We start from the raw sequence: 13,262 nt of genomic DNA, 5'->3' as shown, positions 1-13,262 counted from the left end.
ATGTTAAGGAAGCATTTAACCACGTTGGTGGAGCAGACCAAATGGTACCATCCCACGTACTCATAAGTTAAATGCCTGGGGTTTAGTCAGAAAGAGGAAAGATTAAATAATGCCATATGTGCAGGCTCATGTGTAATATTTTTGGTTATTGAGAGCCAAAAATACAGAAAAAAAAGTAACATTTTCCAAAAGCACAGAGGAAACATTTTTATCCTTTCAGCTATTGCTGATAGAATGCAAACTGATACTTGTTTCTCCTGCTGCTTGCAGTATGTACTAAGGTTTAATTCTAAACTCTTTTCTCTATATATTTTGCTACATAAACTTTGTGTTTGTTACCTGTTGCTGTGTAACAAATTAACCTGAATTTAGCAATTTAAACTACAAACATTTATTACCTCACATTGTTTCTGAGCGCCAGGAATCGGGAAGTGGCTTAACTGGCTGGTTCTGAGTCTGTGCCTTTCATGAGGTTGCACTCAAGGTATCGTCTGTACCTGCAGTTATCTGAAACCTTGACTAGGCTGTAGGATCTGCTTTCAAGCTCATTTCATGATTGTTGGCAGGCTTCACTTCTTTGTAACTGTTGACCAGAGGTCTCAGTTTCTCCTCATGTTTGTCTCTCTGGAGTAACAACTGCTTATGACATGGTAGCTGCCTTCCCCTAGACAGAGAGAGAGCACAACCAAAATGCTGCCTCGGTGTCTTTGATGCCTCTGCTATACCAAACTTGGTAAGATGTAGAAGGGGCGAACACAAGGATGTAAATGCAGGAGGTGGGGGTCGCGGAGAGCCATCTTGGAGGCTGGTTATCACACACTCATCTATTAGATGTAGAGCTTCAGCTGTTGCCACGACATTTAACCAGTCCATATCCAGTGCTTATCATTTAAGTTTTTCTGTGCCATTTCAAATTCATGTTGTCTGAAACTAAACTTATCATCTCCTTTCCCAGACCTTTCTGACTTTATCTAAGTGACTTAGGTTCACAATCTTGAAGCCATTTTTTTTTCCCCCACTTTTCCTTTCCTTCTTATCATAGTTCAGGTACTAATTTTTTATTTTCTTTTCTCAATATCTCCCAAATCATCTTTTTTACATCTATGGCTACCATGCTAGTTAGATCATTACTACTTCACACCCACAATTGGGATTGCTGTCTGAGTAGTACTCTGATTTTAAGTCTCCCGTTTCAGGTCTATTTTATAGGCTTCCATCAGGCAGATCTTCTTAATCATAATTTTCATTATGTCACACCCTGTGCTCTATGCATTAAAATTCAGGTACTTTTCCTCAAGATCCTTAGCCCATGGGCAGATACATTCATTATTGGGTGTCAGTAGTATTGACAAGAAGGTTTTTGTGAGAAAATCAATCCATTATGCACTCAGGTTTATTTAGGATTTAAAAAATTATCTTGTACATTACAAGATGATTAAAAGTTTATTATTATTTTTTTAATCTCGTTAAGTTAAGAGTAAGGTTTAGAAAAAGTTACAGCCTGGTTTCATTTTTAAGGAATAAATATTTGTATTGTTTTAGCAATTGATAATTGCTATCATAGAGGTCAAAGGATTTTAATAGCAACAGTGAAGAAGGGACTTTTCCTAGAGAGTTGGGAGTTCATTTGGTAGAGTGGTTTATGCCGGGCATCGTAAGAAGGATAAATTCAAACAGTAAGCCTGAGTGAGGGTCTGCTTGTGGTTTGAACTCTCAGGAGGAATGCTTTCATTTTGTTTTGTTTTCCCACCCAGAGCCCAAGGTGACCAACAGATGAACTTGCTTATTATTTCCTTTTGCCTGTTGATGATTCTTCTAGATCCTCTTTTCACTGAGGATGCCTCCTGTTGGGCCCCAAAGCCTTGTCTTCTCTCCCTCAGTGTCCATAAAAACCCAACCCCTTCAAGTCGTGGAGATGGGCAATGACACCCCCCCCACACAGATGCCCCCTCCATCCCCCAGCCCCCTCATCCAAAGTCTTGGCAGCTGCTCACTGCTCTACTTTTAGGTTCTTCTTTGGTCATTGGATCCTGGGATTTCTCTTACTATCTTATAGAGCAGGAGGCTTTTTAGATCATGTAGTTTACCATACCGCTGGAAACAGAAGTTGTAATATTTTCTAAACTTGATAAAGACAGAAATGTTTCACAATTCTTAAGAAAGTGTTGATCTTGTTGAAGCTTTTTTTATTTCCTGAAATAAGACCCCAAAGCTGAGTTTCCACCCATTGTGCACATTACCTTTGAGATTAGAGAGAAGTCTGGATTTTGATTTAAGTGTGTCTTATTCCCAATTTAACTTTTCTCCCTTGCCTTTCTTGTTAGGAGAAACCATTGCAGCACTTACAGATGTAGGCAGCTTGAATCACCCAGAATCTGATGGCCAGATCACAATTTTTACAGACAAAACGGGAGTTATAAAGGCTGCAAGATTACTTCTTTCTTCAGTGACAAAAGTGTTGTTGCTGGCAGACCGAGTGGTCATTAAGCAGATAATAACATCAAGAAATAAGGTACTTGCTTTCTGGTGTTTCTATACTAGATCTTTCAGAGTTATTAAAGAAGTGGTGTTTTTTTTGTTGTTGTTGTTTTGTTTTTTTAGGTTAATTGCAGGTAATTTTGGCAATGCTTGTCTATTTTAATTGTTTATAATGCTAATTGTCTATAGCTTAAAAGTGGTCTTTCTCTATATTGGTAATTCCTAAACAATGTGTGTACTGGGCCTAAACTTTTGAATGCAAATAACGTTTCTTCTCAGAAAACCATTATCTACTTGTCGAGGCTTAGTGGTGAAAGCTTTTCCTGTGTACAAATTCAGGAAGAAAAGCTAAGCATCCTGACAATGTATGTAGTAGAAACCTAGTTGATAAAAATACTGAATTCCTCAGTGCCTTTTTTCCCAAGTCAGTAACAATTTGTAAGCTTAAGAAAAAATTAAATCACCCTAAATATAATTATTCACACTACAAAATTTCTTTATTCATAGTCCCTAAATATTACTGAATAATCACAAAATTTAGAGAATAGATTTAAACTCTTCCAGTCTCTCAGATAATGGTATTCCTCAATCACCCAGGAGGCTGTGTATAATTACTTCTTTCCCTGGATAATTCCCTAGGCAAGGAGGAAGGCAATCAACCAGGGAAGAGATGGTCCCAGTGGGATTTGGGGACAAAACTACCTAACGAGTATTAAGTGAATTGGAAGTGTAAGTTTAAAGAGAAAAAGCAATTGGAGAGGTAGATTGGGCAGTGCTAGAGGAATAGGAAAAAAAAAACAAAACCTTCCTCTCTTTGAAAGATGGAGGTTCTGCTCAATGGTGGCAATTTGCCTTATCTGTGTTAGTCTCCTGGATTTCCTGAGCTGCCAGGGCAGATTAACACGCCAAACATCCATCATATCCTCATTAAAAATAAGTAAACACAGGATATCTGTGTTTTCTTTACCTATCTTGGTCTGTCTAAAACTAATCCAGTTCTGTTATTTTAGAGAAAAGTATCTGAAAATATGTTTCACAGCTATTTACTCTAGTTCTAATGTCAAGAAAACACATGACATTTTCTGTTGCTGTATCTACTACAGGTTCGTGCTCTCTATTCACCCCTGGCTGCCCAAAGTTTCTTGCCAATTAATTTATTTAACACAGGCAGTTCCTGACTGATCCAAACTGTTTTCCTGTTCTTGAAGTCCCAAACCTCCCTTTCCGATCCTCACGCTGCAGATGACCTTCCCTCCACTTTCCTGAGAAGAATGGGGTTCCCTCAATTCTGGTTCACTAAACTTAAAGCTTTTGTGTATCATCTTTTATCCTTACCCTCTTCCTAGTTCTCTGAAAATGTGATGACCTTAGTCCTACCTATTACCATCTTCTCCAGAAGACACGCCTGATCTCTTCTCTTGTGTATTTATTTAGTCACTTCTTTTACCCTTTTTTCTTTTATAAGTAAGCCCAAGTCTCCCCATCCTAAAAACCAGTCATCGCCTGGATGACTCTAACCTTTGAGCCTAATTCTACTTCTCTGAGCCCCTCCTCCCCTGTCTTCCCCTCTATGTCCTCCTCAACTTTCCCCTAGAATTTAGAATTTCTCTTTTTTCCTGTCTTTGTTCAGCCTTGACATCTCAGTCTCTTTCACATCTACATTTGATAATAAAACGTTCTCTGTTTTGCAGGTTCTTGCAACTATGGAAAGACTAGAGAAGGTGAATAGCTTTCAAGAGTTTGTCCAAATATTCAGTCAATTTGGAAATGAAATGGTGGAGTTTGCACATCTAACCGGAGATAGACAAAATGTATGTATTTACCACATTTTAAAACTTTCAAATACATGCATTCTTTCCTTACGCACCTATAACAGTTAAATATATTCCCACCTCACACGCTGGGATAGGCCATTCTTGCCTTCAAGGCCCAACTCAAGTATTTCCTCTTTTATGAAACTTTCCATTTGATTCTTCAACCAGGGCTCAGGAAAGTAAATGAGTCATATATAGTCTTATAGTATTTTGTTACATATCTCTGTTATTATTCTTTCTGTAATTTGTTATGTATTATTCAGTTTTTATTTCTTTCTATATTCTACATTAGATTAATAGTCCAAGTTATTTATTTGCGTTGGCTATATGTTAGGTATTTAATATCCATGATCTCAATTAATTTTCAAAACATCCCTATAAGTAGATATTGTTATTACTGTTTCACACATGAGGAAACTGAACCTGAGAGGATAATAAACTTACCCAAAGTCACTCTTTTAGCAGATTGAACTCACTTACGTTGATTCTAAAGCCTGTAGTTTTCAAACTATGCCGTGGTATTGGTTCTTTACAGATCTGTTTCCCAATTCATTCTGTAAGTTCCAAAGTTTAGGGAGGTGGAAAACTATATTATATCCAGAATTGACTTTTCCTTGTTGGGGTATTTGTGCATGAGCTCATCTTGTCAGCAGGTTAAATATATAATAATTGACCTTTTCTCAAGGTGCTTTGGTATAGTCCGATAGGCTACAGTTCTGGGCATGAACTTTCCTTGTTGTAGCTGGAGTTGGAAGATAGATACTGGCCTGGACAGTGGCAGACTATATGTGATGCTTCATTTAGTACTTCTTGGACCATCAGTGTTTTATAGAAGTCTCCGTTTTGTCTTGTGGACTAGCACTGTAACAGATTCAGATGCCATCTTTATTGATCACTGCCCACCACCATACAATTTATGGTATCATATATGACATACATTCTTGATGCATTGTCAGCTAGACCCATAGGTAATTTTGCAGAAAAGTCCTCTTCAGTATGTTAAAGACAAGGTGGAAATTTTAGAAGAGACCTTGACCTTTATTTTTGATAGATACTCATGATGGGTGATATTCATATGTAGGACATTGTCCTTTGGAATGCAATCTTGAGACCTCAATTAACTTTTGTATCATGTACTGTTTCTTGTGTACTAGGTATAAATTCATTTATTTCTTTCCTAGTAATAAAACTATATTGGGATGCAAGTGAGTAAGAGTGTTATTATAGGGATAATTTCAAATCTACTATAATAATTTACTAAAACAAATAAAAGGCAAATCACTCTCAAACTTTAGATCTTCGTTATTTGTAAGTAAGGGCTTTTCACCCAACTCACAAATGAAAAATGAGTAACTAATGTGGCAGGTGAAACTTATATGTAATTCAAATTTTAACATTAGTAAAATTGTATTAGAACACAGCATGCTAATTTATGTATTGTCTAGGACAGCTGTCACAGTACAGTGGTAGAATTGAGTAGTTGTGACAGGTCCAGAAAGCCTAGAAAATTTATTTTCTGGGCTTTTATTGAAGATATTTGCTGACCTCTGATTTAGATGGTCATAACCAAATTATTATGAAGAGTATTTGGTTCTATATTTGCTAAGCAATATTTGATACCTTCTGTGATAGCACACATCCAATCAAGGGCTCTATGAAGAGAAATCAAAGGAAAAAATTTCAGTATACTGTTCTTGCTTCAGAGTTCATAATCTAGTCTGGGAAAATCATGTATCTATGAAACATCTGGAGAAAATTTCAGAGCAGCATATTTATTAAGTTTAGGACAAACCTCATAAACCTCATATTGAGATGAATAAGCACTTAAATGGGATTAGTCAGACATGGTTCCTATCAATTCTGAAGGAAATAATAGCCCATAGCTGTTCAATAAATAAGTCACTTTTAATTAAGTAAAGCTTAAGATGGTTGTTTCTGGTTAGGAGTGAGGTATGTCCTCAAGGGTATGAGACTGTCAGTTGTGGCAAGCCAGCAGGACGTGAGCCACATGGCAGCCTCTTCCTAGGTCTTGTTTCCTGGCTCTGCTGCCCGTAACAGGGGTGCCTGTGTCTTTCCACTCCACTGTGTTCATGTATTTAGATTGAAGTGGTGACATTTTGTAAAACTTTAGTTTTGTTTTGTTTTGTTTTTCACTTTGTCACTTTTTTAACAATGTTACTTAATTGTTGAGTATTGTTATTGTTGAGTAAATGATTTTTCAAGAAATTGGGTTGTTCACATGGTCCTAGACTGCTCAACAATTTTATTTCATTTTTAGGATTTGAAAGATGAAAAGAAAAAGGCAAAAATGGCAGCAGCTAGGGCAGTTCTTGAAAAATGTACAATGATGCTTCTCACAGCTTCAAAGGTAAGACAATTTTTGTTTTACCGTGTTGTAAATTAATTAGAGACCCTGATTAAATGCATCTAATTTGTATATTTCACATTTTAGAAAAGATCAAAGTGATAAATTGGAATATAGGCTCTCATAGTCAAAGCTCAGTTATCCTTTAGCAAGAACGCTAACTTTCTTCCCCCGTTCCAAACAGCGGTTAATCTACGGAGTCAGCTTTGATTGAGCAATGAAGCAGAAGATGGTGTATTAGGTGCTGTGACTCCAGGCCCATCCCACATGCTCACTGCCTGCAGGGTTTTGCCATTGTCGTTGGGAAGCCAGCCACGTGCTCTAGCAAAGGCTAGGCAAGTTAGAATCTGTTAAGTAACAGGAGTATTAAGTCAACTCTTCGTGTGTTTATTCTGTAAATTCATATCTCTAATTTCTTAAAGATATGAACAAAGATTGTCAATCGACTTTAAATAAAACTGTCAATCAAGAGCTTATAATTCCAAACAGCAATTGGCCAGCAGATTGGTACAATTCAAGAAGAACTAGTAAACATTTCATTAGCATTGTTTAGAATTGCCTTTTCTGCTCAGAATATTTACTCTATGCTGGGGTGAGTGAATACACAAAACCAGAATTCACTGGAGCCCACTTGAAAGGCTGTGTTTGTGTCCAGACCCTTGAGTAGTTTTTCATTTACAACGGTTTTAAAAGTCAAAGATACCACAGTCATATATCATGTGTTCATTTTTTCCTCATTCTTTTTAAGTTCTTGCACATATAAGACATTTTAAAATATTTTTAATCATAATGAAGATATAGGTTTTTTTCCCCCAAATTTTAAGTAAACTTATTATTGAAGTATAAAGATATAGTTTTACACTCTGCCTTTTTCACTTAACCTTGCTATCGCTTTTTACTCATCCTGCTTCCACTTTTAGTGAGGAGAAGCAGCTGGGTGAGCCAGGGACCCAGGAGATTTTGGTAAAGAACCATTTTTATTAGCATGACATGTTCTCTGTAAGATTTTGTGTGTTATGATATGGCTCAGATCTTAAAATAAAAAGTTTCAATTGTTTTGAAGACATGTCTCAGGCATCCCAACTGTGAATCGGCCCATAAAAACAAAGAAGGAGTATTTGACCGAATGAAAGTGGCATTGGATAAGGTAATTGAAATTGTGACTGACTGCAAACCCAATGGAGAGACTGACATTTCATCTATCACTGTTTTTACTGGAATTAAAGAATTCAAGGTAAGAATAAAGAGAATATATTTTGATTTTTTTCTTTCCATTTCAAAGGAACATCGCTATATGTCATACCTATATTTTAGGATAGATGCTTCATAAAAGCAGATTTCTCTTTAAAACAATGCCACAATGTACAAACTTAATGATCAGTAACATTTGACTTAGTGTGGTATGTACAAAGAACAGAGTCTTGGGTCATAGTAGATACTCTGGCCCTGTTCAGCTATATGGTTTAGCTGTAGCCTCCTGTCATCTGTAGAAAGGTGTTCCTAACCAGGTCTTTTGAGCAATGCTGTACCATCCACTGATGATAACAGACAGCAAATCATTTCTGCTGGAATCTTTGCTCTCCTCTGTGTTGTAGGGTTGATATAATTAAAATATTAAAATGAACAATAATACATGCTAACATTTATTGAGCACTTACTGTGTGCCAGCCCTGTTCTGAGTACTTTAAATGTATGTATATGTATAATTCTTATAAGAACTATTATTATTCTCATTACGCTGTTGAGGAGACTGAGGAAAAGAGATTAAGAAACTTGCCATCTAGGAAGTGCCAGAGTTGAGGTTTGAGGGATTCAAACCTAGCCAGTCTGACTTCAGAATCTCTACCATTTTAGGGCAGAACTTCTCATCAGAAGTCAGAGAGGTGGTGAAGCTGCTCTTTGGGTCAGAGCAGTGTCTGGGTCAGGGGAACCCTGGAAACCATTTAGCACAACACCCTTAATTTAATAAATGGGAAAACTAGGGCCCTAAGAAGTTACCTAACATGCTCTGAGTTACCACCTCTCTCATAGGCAGGGCTGTGACGTGGATGGTATCGTTTGCATCTTTACTGTACTTGTAATTGTGTGAAGGTCTAAGGAGGAACTTAGAACAAAAGAAAGTAATTGAAGGAACATTTACATTTACTTTTAGGGGCTCTGCTCTTAACAAATATTATCTCATTTAATCCCTAATTTCCTTTTTAGGTGGATGTTATCATACCTGATTTTTGAGGAGAAAAGCTAAAAAGTAATGAAACCCTCCTTTAGAATGAGGATTCTCTAATCCCAAAGTTCATGACCTTTTAATTTACCCCTCTGGGTTTGTTTATATGCTGCCAGCCCTACCCTAAATCTCTTCCTGTGGGGAAGGAAGCTACAAGGAAGGACCAGTCATTCTGGAGGGCAGAGCTGTCATGAATAGACTCAGTCTCACTAGCAGTGGTTACTCTTTTGGCCTCTTACTTTTTTTCTGACAGAGAATATATTCTGTAGAGGGAATACTTTACTGTGTTTGGTACAAATGTTATAAAACCATAAAACAGAATGGCCTTTCAAAAACCACTCTACTAAGTTACCATTTGAAAACGTATTGATGTTCTCTCTAAAGGGGAAGTCTAAACCTTCATGTAATTAGCGTGGTCCACATGACCGATTTTTTTATGTTGTAATTCTGTTCAAATTCTTAAATTCTCAGATCCTCCTTGCCAATTCCATACCTCACTTTTATCCATGTTCTTTCTTAGCTTAAAAAAAAAAATCCTGTCTTCATAGGATGGAATGACACTGGAGACAACTTGGGCCAGGAGGAGAAGGAGGGCAGCAAGTACTCCCTTACAGCTGCTTGACCTTCCCAAATCCTGATATTTTCTTGGGTCACACGTAAGGATTAACTTGCAGTAGTATTTGTGAAAGGACTTTATTGTGCTAAACAGATGTAAGATGTCTTTCTCAGCACATTCGTTGTGACCACAATCATGATCATTACCACTTCTTGCCTCTTGGCCCGAGTTGTTTCTGTGACATAGCCCATTTCATGGGCTAGAGGTTAAAATAGGGTTGAAGTGGCATAGCCCATCTTAGAAAGCTGAGAGACAGGATGATGGCATCAGTGAACATGTGCACCTCACATTTTGAAGGAACTCTAAGCACAAGATACTGAAGTGAAGCATTGTTTGGGAACTTGGGAGGTGAGATAGACAGTTGGAGAGGTATTTAAAGACAGGACCCTAGAGGATTTTGTAGTATTACAATAGAGCTTTGGGCTGGATTTCATAAGTGGTAAGGAGCAGTTAGAGGGAATTGGCCATATCAGAAGCTTTACCTTTTAGAAAGATTATACAGGCCCCGTGGTAGAGAATGTTTTGATCAGGGAGGTGCTGTAGAGAACATGAGACAAAAGGTAGGGAAACCACTTAGGAGAATTTTGCTGTATTAATTAAGGAAAAGTTGATGCCCAACCCAGTCCTTCCCCTCTGCCCTCCACACCCTTCCCCACTGGGTGCAGTACATATTCATATTTGGGTGTAACTTTTTCTAGAACTTCGCCTCAGCATTTTCTCAGATGCAGATCCTTTACCTGCAGGCTGGTTCATTTTTTCATACCAGTTACTACATGATAATGCTTCTTCTGCCTTAGTATTCGCTGATCTCATAGGAATGTTGTATTAACAAGAATTGGAATGAAGCTCTGCGTGGCCATTGGTGGCTCTTGAGCAATGTGTCCTCCTGGATTAGTGGAGAATATAGTCATCACTGGAGGCTACAACACCCCAGAGCCCTCAGACGGGGAAAGAAATTGCCAGTGTCTTCCTGGGCACTGCTAGAAATTACAATTCGTTTTGGTTAGGTGGGACCATTGACTCATGTGGATGTCTATCCTATTTGTTCTCAGATAAATATTGAAACTCTTCGGGAGAATCGTTATTTTCAGTCAAAAGAGAGTCTTTCTGCAACATTGGAAGCCATCTTGGAGCGTACAGAGGACTTTACTGATTCTGCCTCCACCAGCCATGAGCACAGGGAACGCATCTTGGAACTGTCAACTCAGGCGAGGATGGAACTGCAGCAGTTAACTTCTGTGTGGATTCAAGCTGTAAGAACTATTTTTCATTAAAGTAAATTTTATGTAATAGCTTTTCCTTGAGGGTTTCAGAGATGAGGAAGCTAACGTAATCACCGGGAGTATAAACGTGGTCCAGAGTGAGACAAGGATGGACGTCTTCTTCCTCGTCTCCCTCCTACTTGGCCAAAGTATCCTTGCCCTCCAGCACTCACAATACCTAACATTTATAGGCAAGTTTCTCATTCTGGCCAGTCTAGAGTCTGTGCCACTGTCACCATCACTAGTTCACCCTGTTATCTCCACTCTTCCACCCAACTCACCTCTGTAAAATTCTTCCCTAAAAGGCTTCTTCAGAGTGAAGAGCAGAGGATTAAATCTCTACCTAGAGGTTCTTGGGCCCTGAACCCTTACTGCCACAGCCATTCGTATGTGTACAGTTCTTAACTCTGAGGACAGCTGATTCAGACACAACGACTTAGAAAATTTATTGAAGTCTAGTGATGACTGGGTAGACGCAGCTGGCAGGAGAAAGATCTTTCACCATTGCATAGATTCCTGGTCTAAGATTGGTGGGCAGCCTCTTAAAGGGCCTTAAACAGGCTGCTGCTATCCTTAAAACAGGGGAACTTCTTTGGAAAGAACAGTAAAGACTGACAGATGTGGGACAACACAGGACATACGTACTCAACTTCTTATAGGGGTGGATTACAAAACTGAAAGACAGAGATCCTGAGATGTCTTTGGCACTGTTTATTTATTTCTTAGACCTAGGCTATGTCGAAAAAGTATTTAACATGGTTTTCAGCATATAGCATGAGTAGAACAAACCTGAAAGTCCTGAACAAAAGCGTTGTCAGTGAAGATGAAGAAGGAGGGTGAATGTGGCTGAGTGGACTGAACAAAAAAGCAGTTTACTTCCTTGTAAATAAATCGATTTGTGAATGAAGAGTAGATATGTTTCACAGATTTCTCTCATGTTTTCTTGGCATTGCAACATTGCAAATGCTCATATTAACAGGGAAACTTCACCTAGAGCAGAGTAGTGTCAGGGATAGCAGCAATATTTGGTTTTTAGTTTAAATTATTTATGTGATATCTAATCAGAAGTATAGATTGCTTCACTGTTAAATTTTAAGCCCAACATTCAGTGTAAAGAGTTTATGTGAGGAAATGCTGTCTCTGTTTGGAATCCAGTTTTATCAATGCTAGGTTTGCAATTAGCACCTTTCACATATTTCACAAATACTCAGATCTCTGATGCTACATGCCATTTGTGTTGTTCATTCATTCATTTATCTCAGCAGTCGTTACTGAGTGCCTTTTATATGCCAGGTACTGGAAACCTAAAGATGAATAAGATAAAGTTGTTGCCTGCAATGTAGAAAAATGTGGAAAGGGATGAGACAAGTACAGAAAGCAATGTAGAAAATTTTGCAATTTTGCAATGTAGAAAAATGTGGAAAGGGATGAGACAAGTACAGAAAGCTTTTTAAGCATCCGAAGAGAAGGTACAGACTATGTGTTGAGAGGATTTGAAGGAGGATGAATTTTTATTTAGGGAGAGAAGTCAAGAAGCCTTCTTCAAGATATTAACATTTACCTTTGATTTATTCACTCAAAGAACTGAATACTATCTACCATTTTGCTGTGTCAGGTTTTGTGGATTCAGTGGTGAGCAAAATAAATGTGATCCCAGCCTTCATGGAGCTTACCAAGGCCTAGTGGGAAAGATAGACATTAAATAACAACAACAACAGAAATTAAAAAGTAAATATGTAATTGTACAATAGAACAATTACCTAGAGAAAAGATTAGATTGGGTAAGAAGAGGGTCTAATTAAGAGTATGTGTTCTGAGAAAGAGCCAGTTATGTAAGGGCTTAAATATGAATAGGATTTTAGTTTTAACTAGGTTAAGAGTGATGAGATAAGCATTCCAAGCAGAAAATAAAATAGCTTAGTTTTAGACGTGATAAATTTATTAAAGAAAATTAGATCTTAGATATTAACCTGTTTATAGTTAGAGTGGGAAAATATAACTAAATAATTATAACTAAATAAATTATAACTACATAAACAACTAAATAATTAAAATTCTTTTTCCATTCTAACCATAAATATGTAAATTTTAAGCTATACTTTTCTTATAGCTCACAGAATGATATTAGAAATTTATAATAATTTATAGTTTAAGTAAAATTGGAATTACCAGATGAAAAAGATGAGGTAACACTACATGTATACTTTTTAAAATTTTTAGCAAAACCAGAAAACAAAAAGCATCGCTGAAGAGCTGGAACTCAGTATACTGAAAATCAGTCACAGCCTCAATGAACTTAAGAAAGAAGTAAGTATTTTTTGCAATCTAGCCTCTTTTAATTCTTTGCTAATTTTCATGTTGTATAGTGTGTATGAAGTACATCAGTATTAGTATGTCCTTACGCCTAGAAAATGATTTTAAAAGTTTTCCTTTTACCTAATTATTTGAAGCAACCATTTGATTAGTGCCATCACTCTCAACGTTTGTACACGAACGTTCATAT

The 13,262-nt window shown here is 37.4% G+C and overlaps 1 protein-coding gene across 2 annotated transcripts in view; it reads left to right on the top strand.

The window, feature by feature from the left end:
- The window catches only part of CTNNAL1 (catenin alpha like 1), a 38,739-nt gene that overhangs the window by 2,212 nt on the left and 23,265 nt on the right, over nt 1–13,262 (top strand). For both annotated transcript variants that reach the window (XM_015599943.1, XM_015599939.1), the window contains exons 2-7: nt 2,325–2,512; nt 4,170–4,289; nt 6,571–6,660; nt 7,721–7,891; nt 10,550–10,750; nt 12,980–13,066. In XM_015599943.1, the coding sequence (XP_015455429.1) occupies nt 4,182–4,289; nt 6,571–6,660; nt 7,721–7,891; nt 10,550–10,750; nt 12,980–13,066 (657 nt within the window). In that variant the 5' untranslated portion in view covers nt 2,325–2,512; nt 4,170–4,181. The remainder of the gene's footprint in view (nt 1–2,324; nt 2,513–4,169; nt 4,290–6,570; nt 6,661–7,720; nt 7,892–10,549; nt 10,751–12,979; nt 13,067–13,262) is intronic.

This window comes from Pteropus alecto, unplaced genomic scaffold, assembly GCF_000325575.1.
Source record: "Pteropus alecto unplaced genomic scaffold, ASM32557v1 scaffold111, whole genome shotgun sequence".
Taxonomy (NCBI): Eukaryota; Metazoa; Chordata; class Mammalia; order Chiroptera; family Pteropodidae; genus Pteropus; species Pteropus alecto.
Note: the sequence above shows the minus strand (reverse complement) of the source record. Positions and strands in the feature narration are given on the sequence as shown.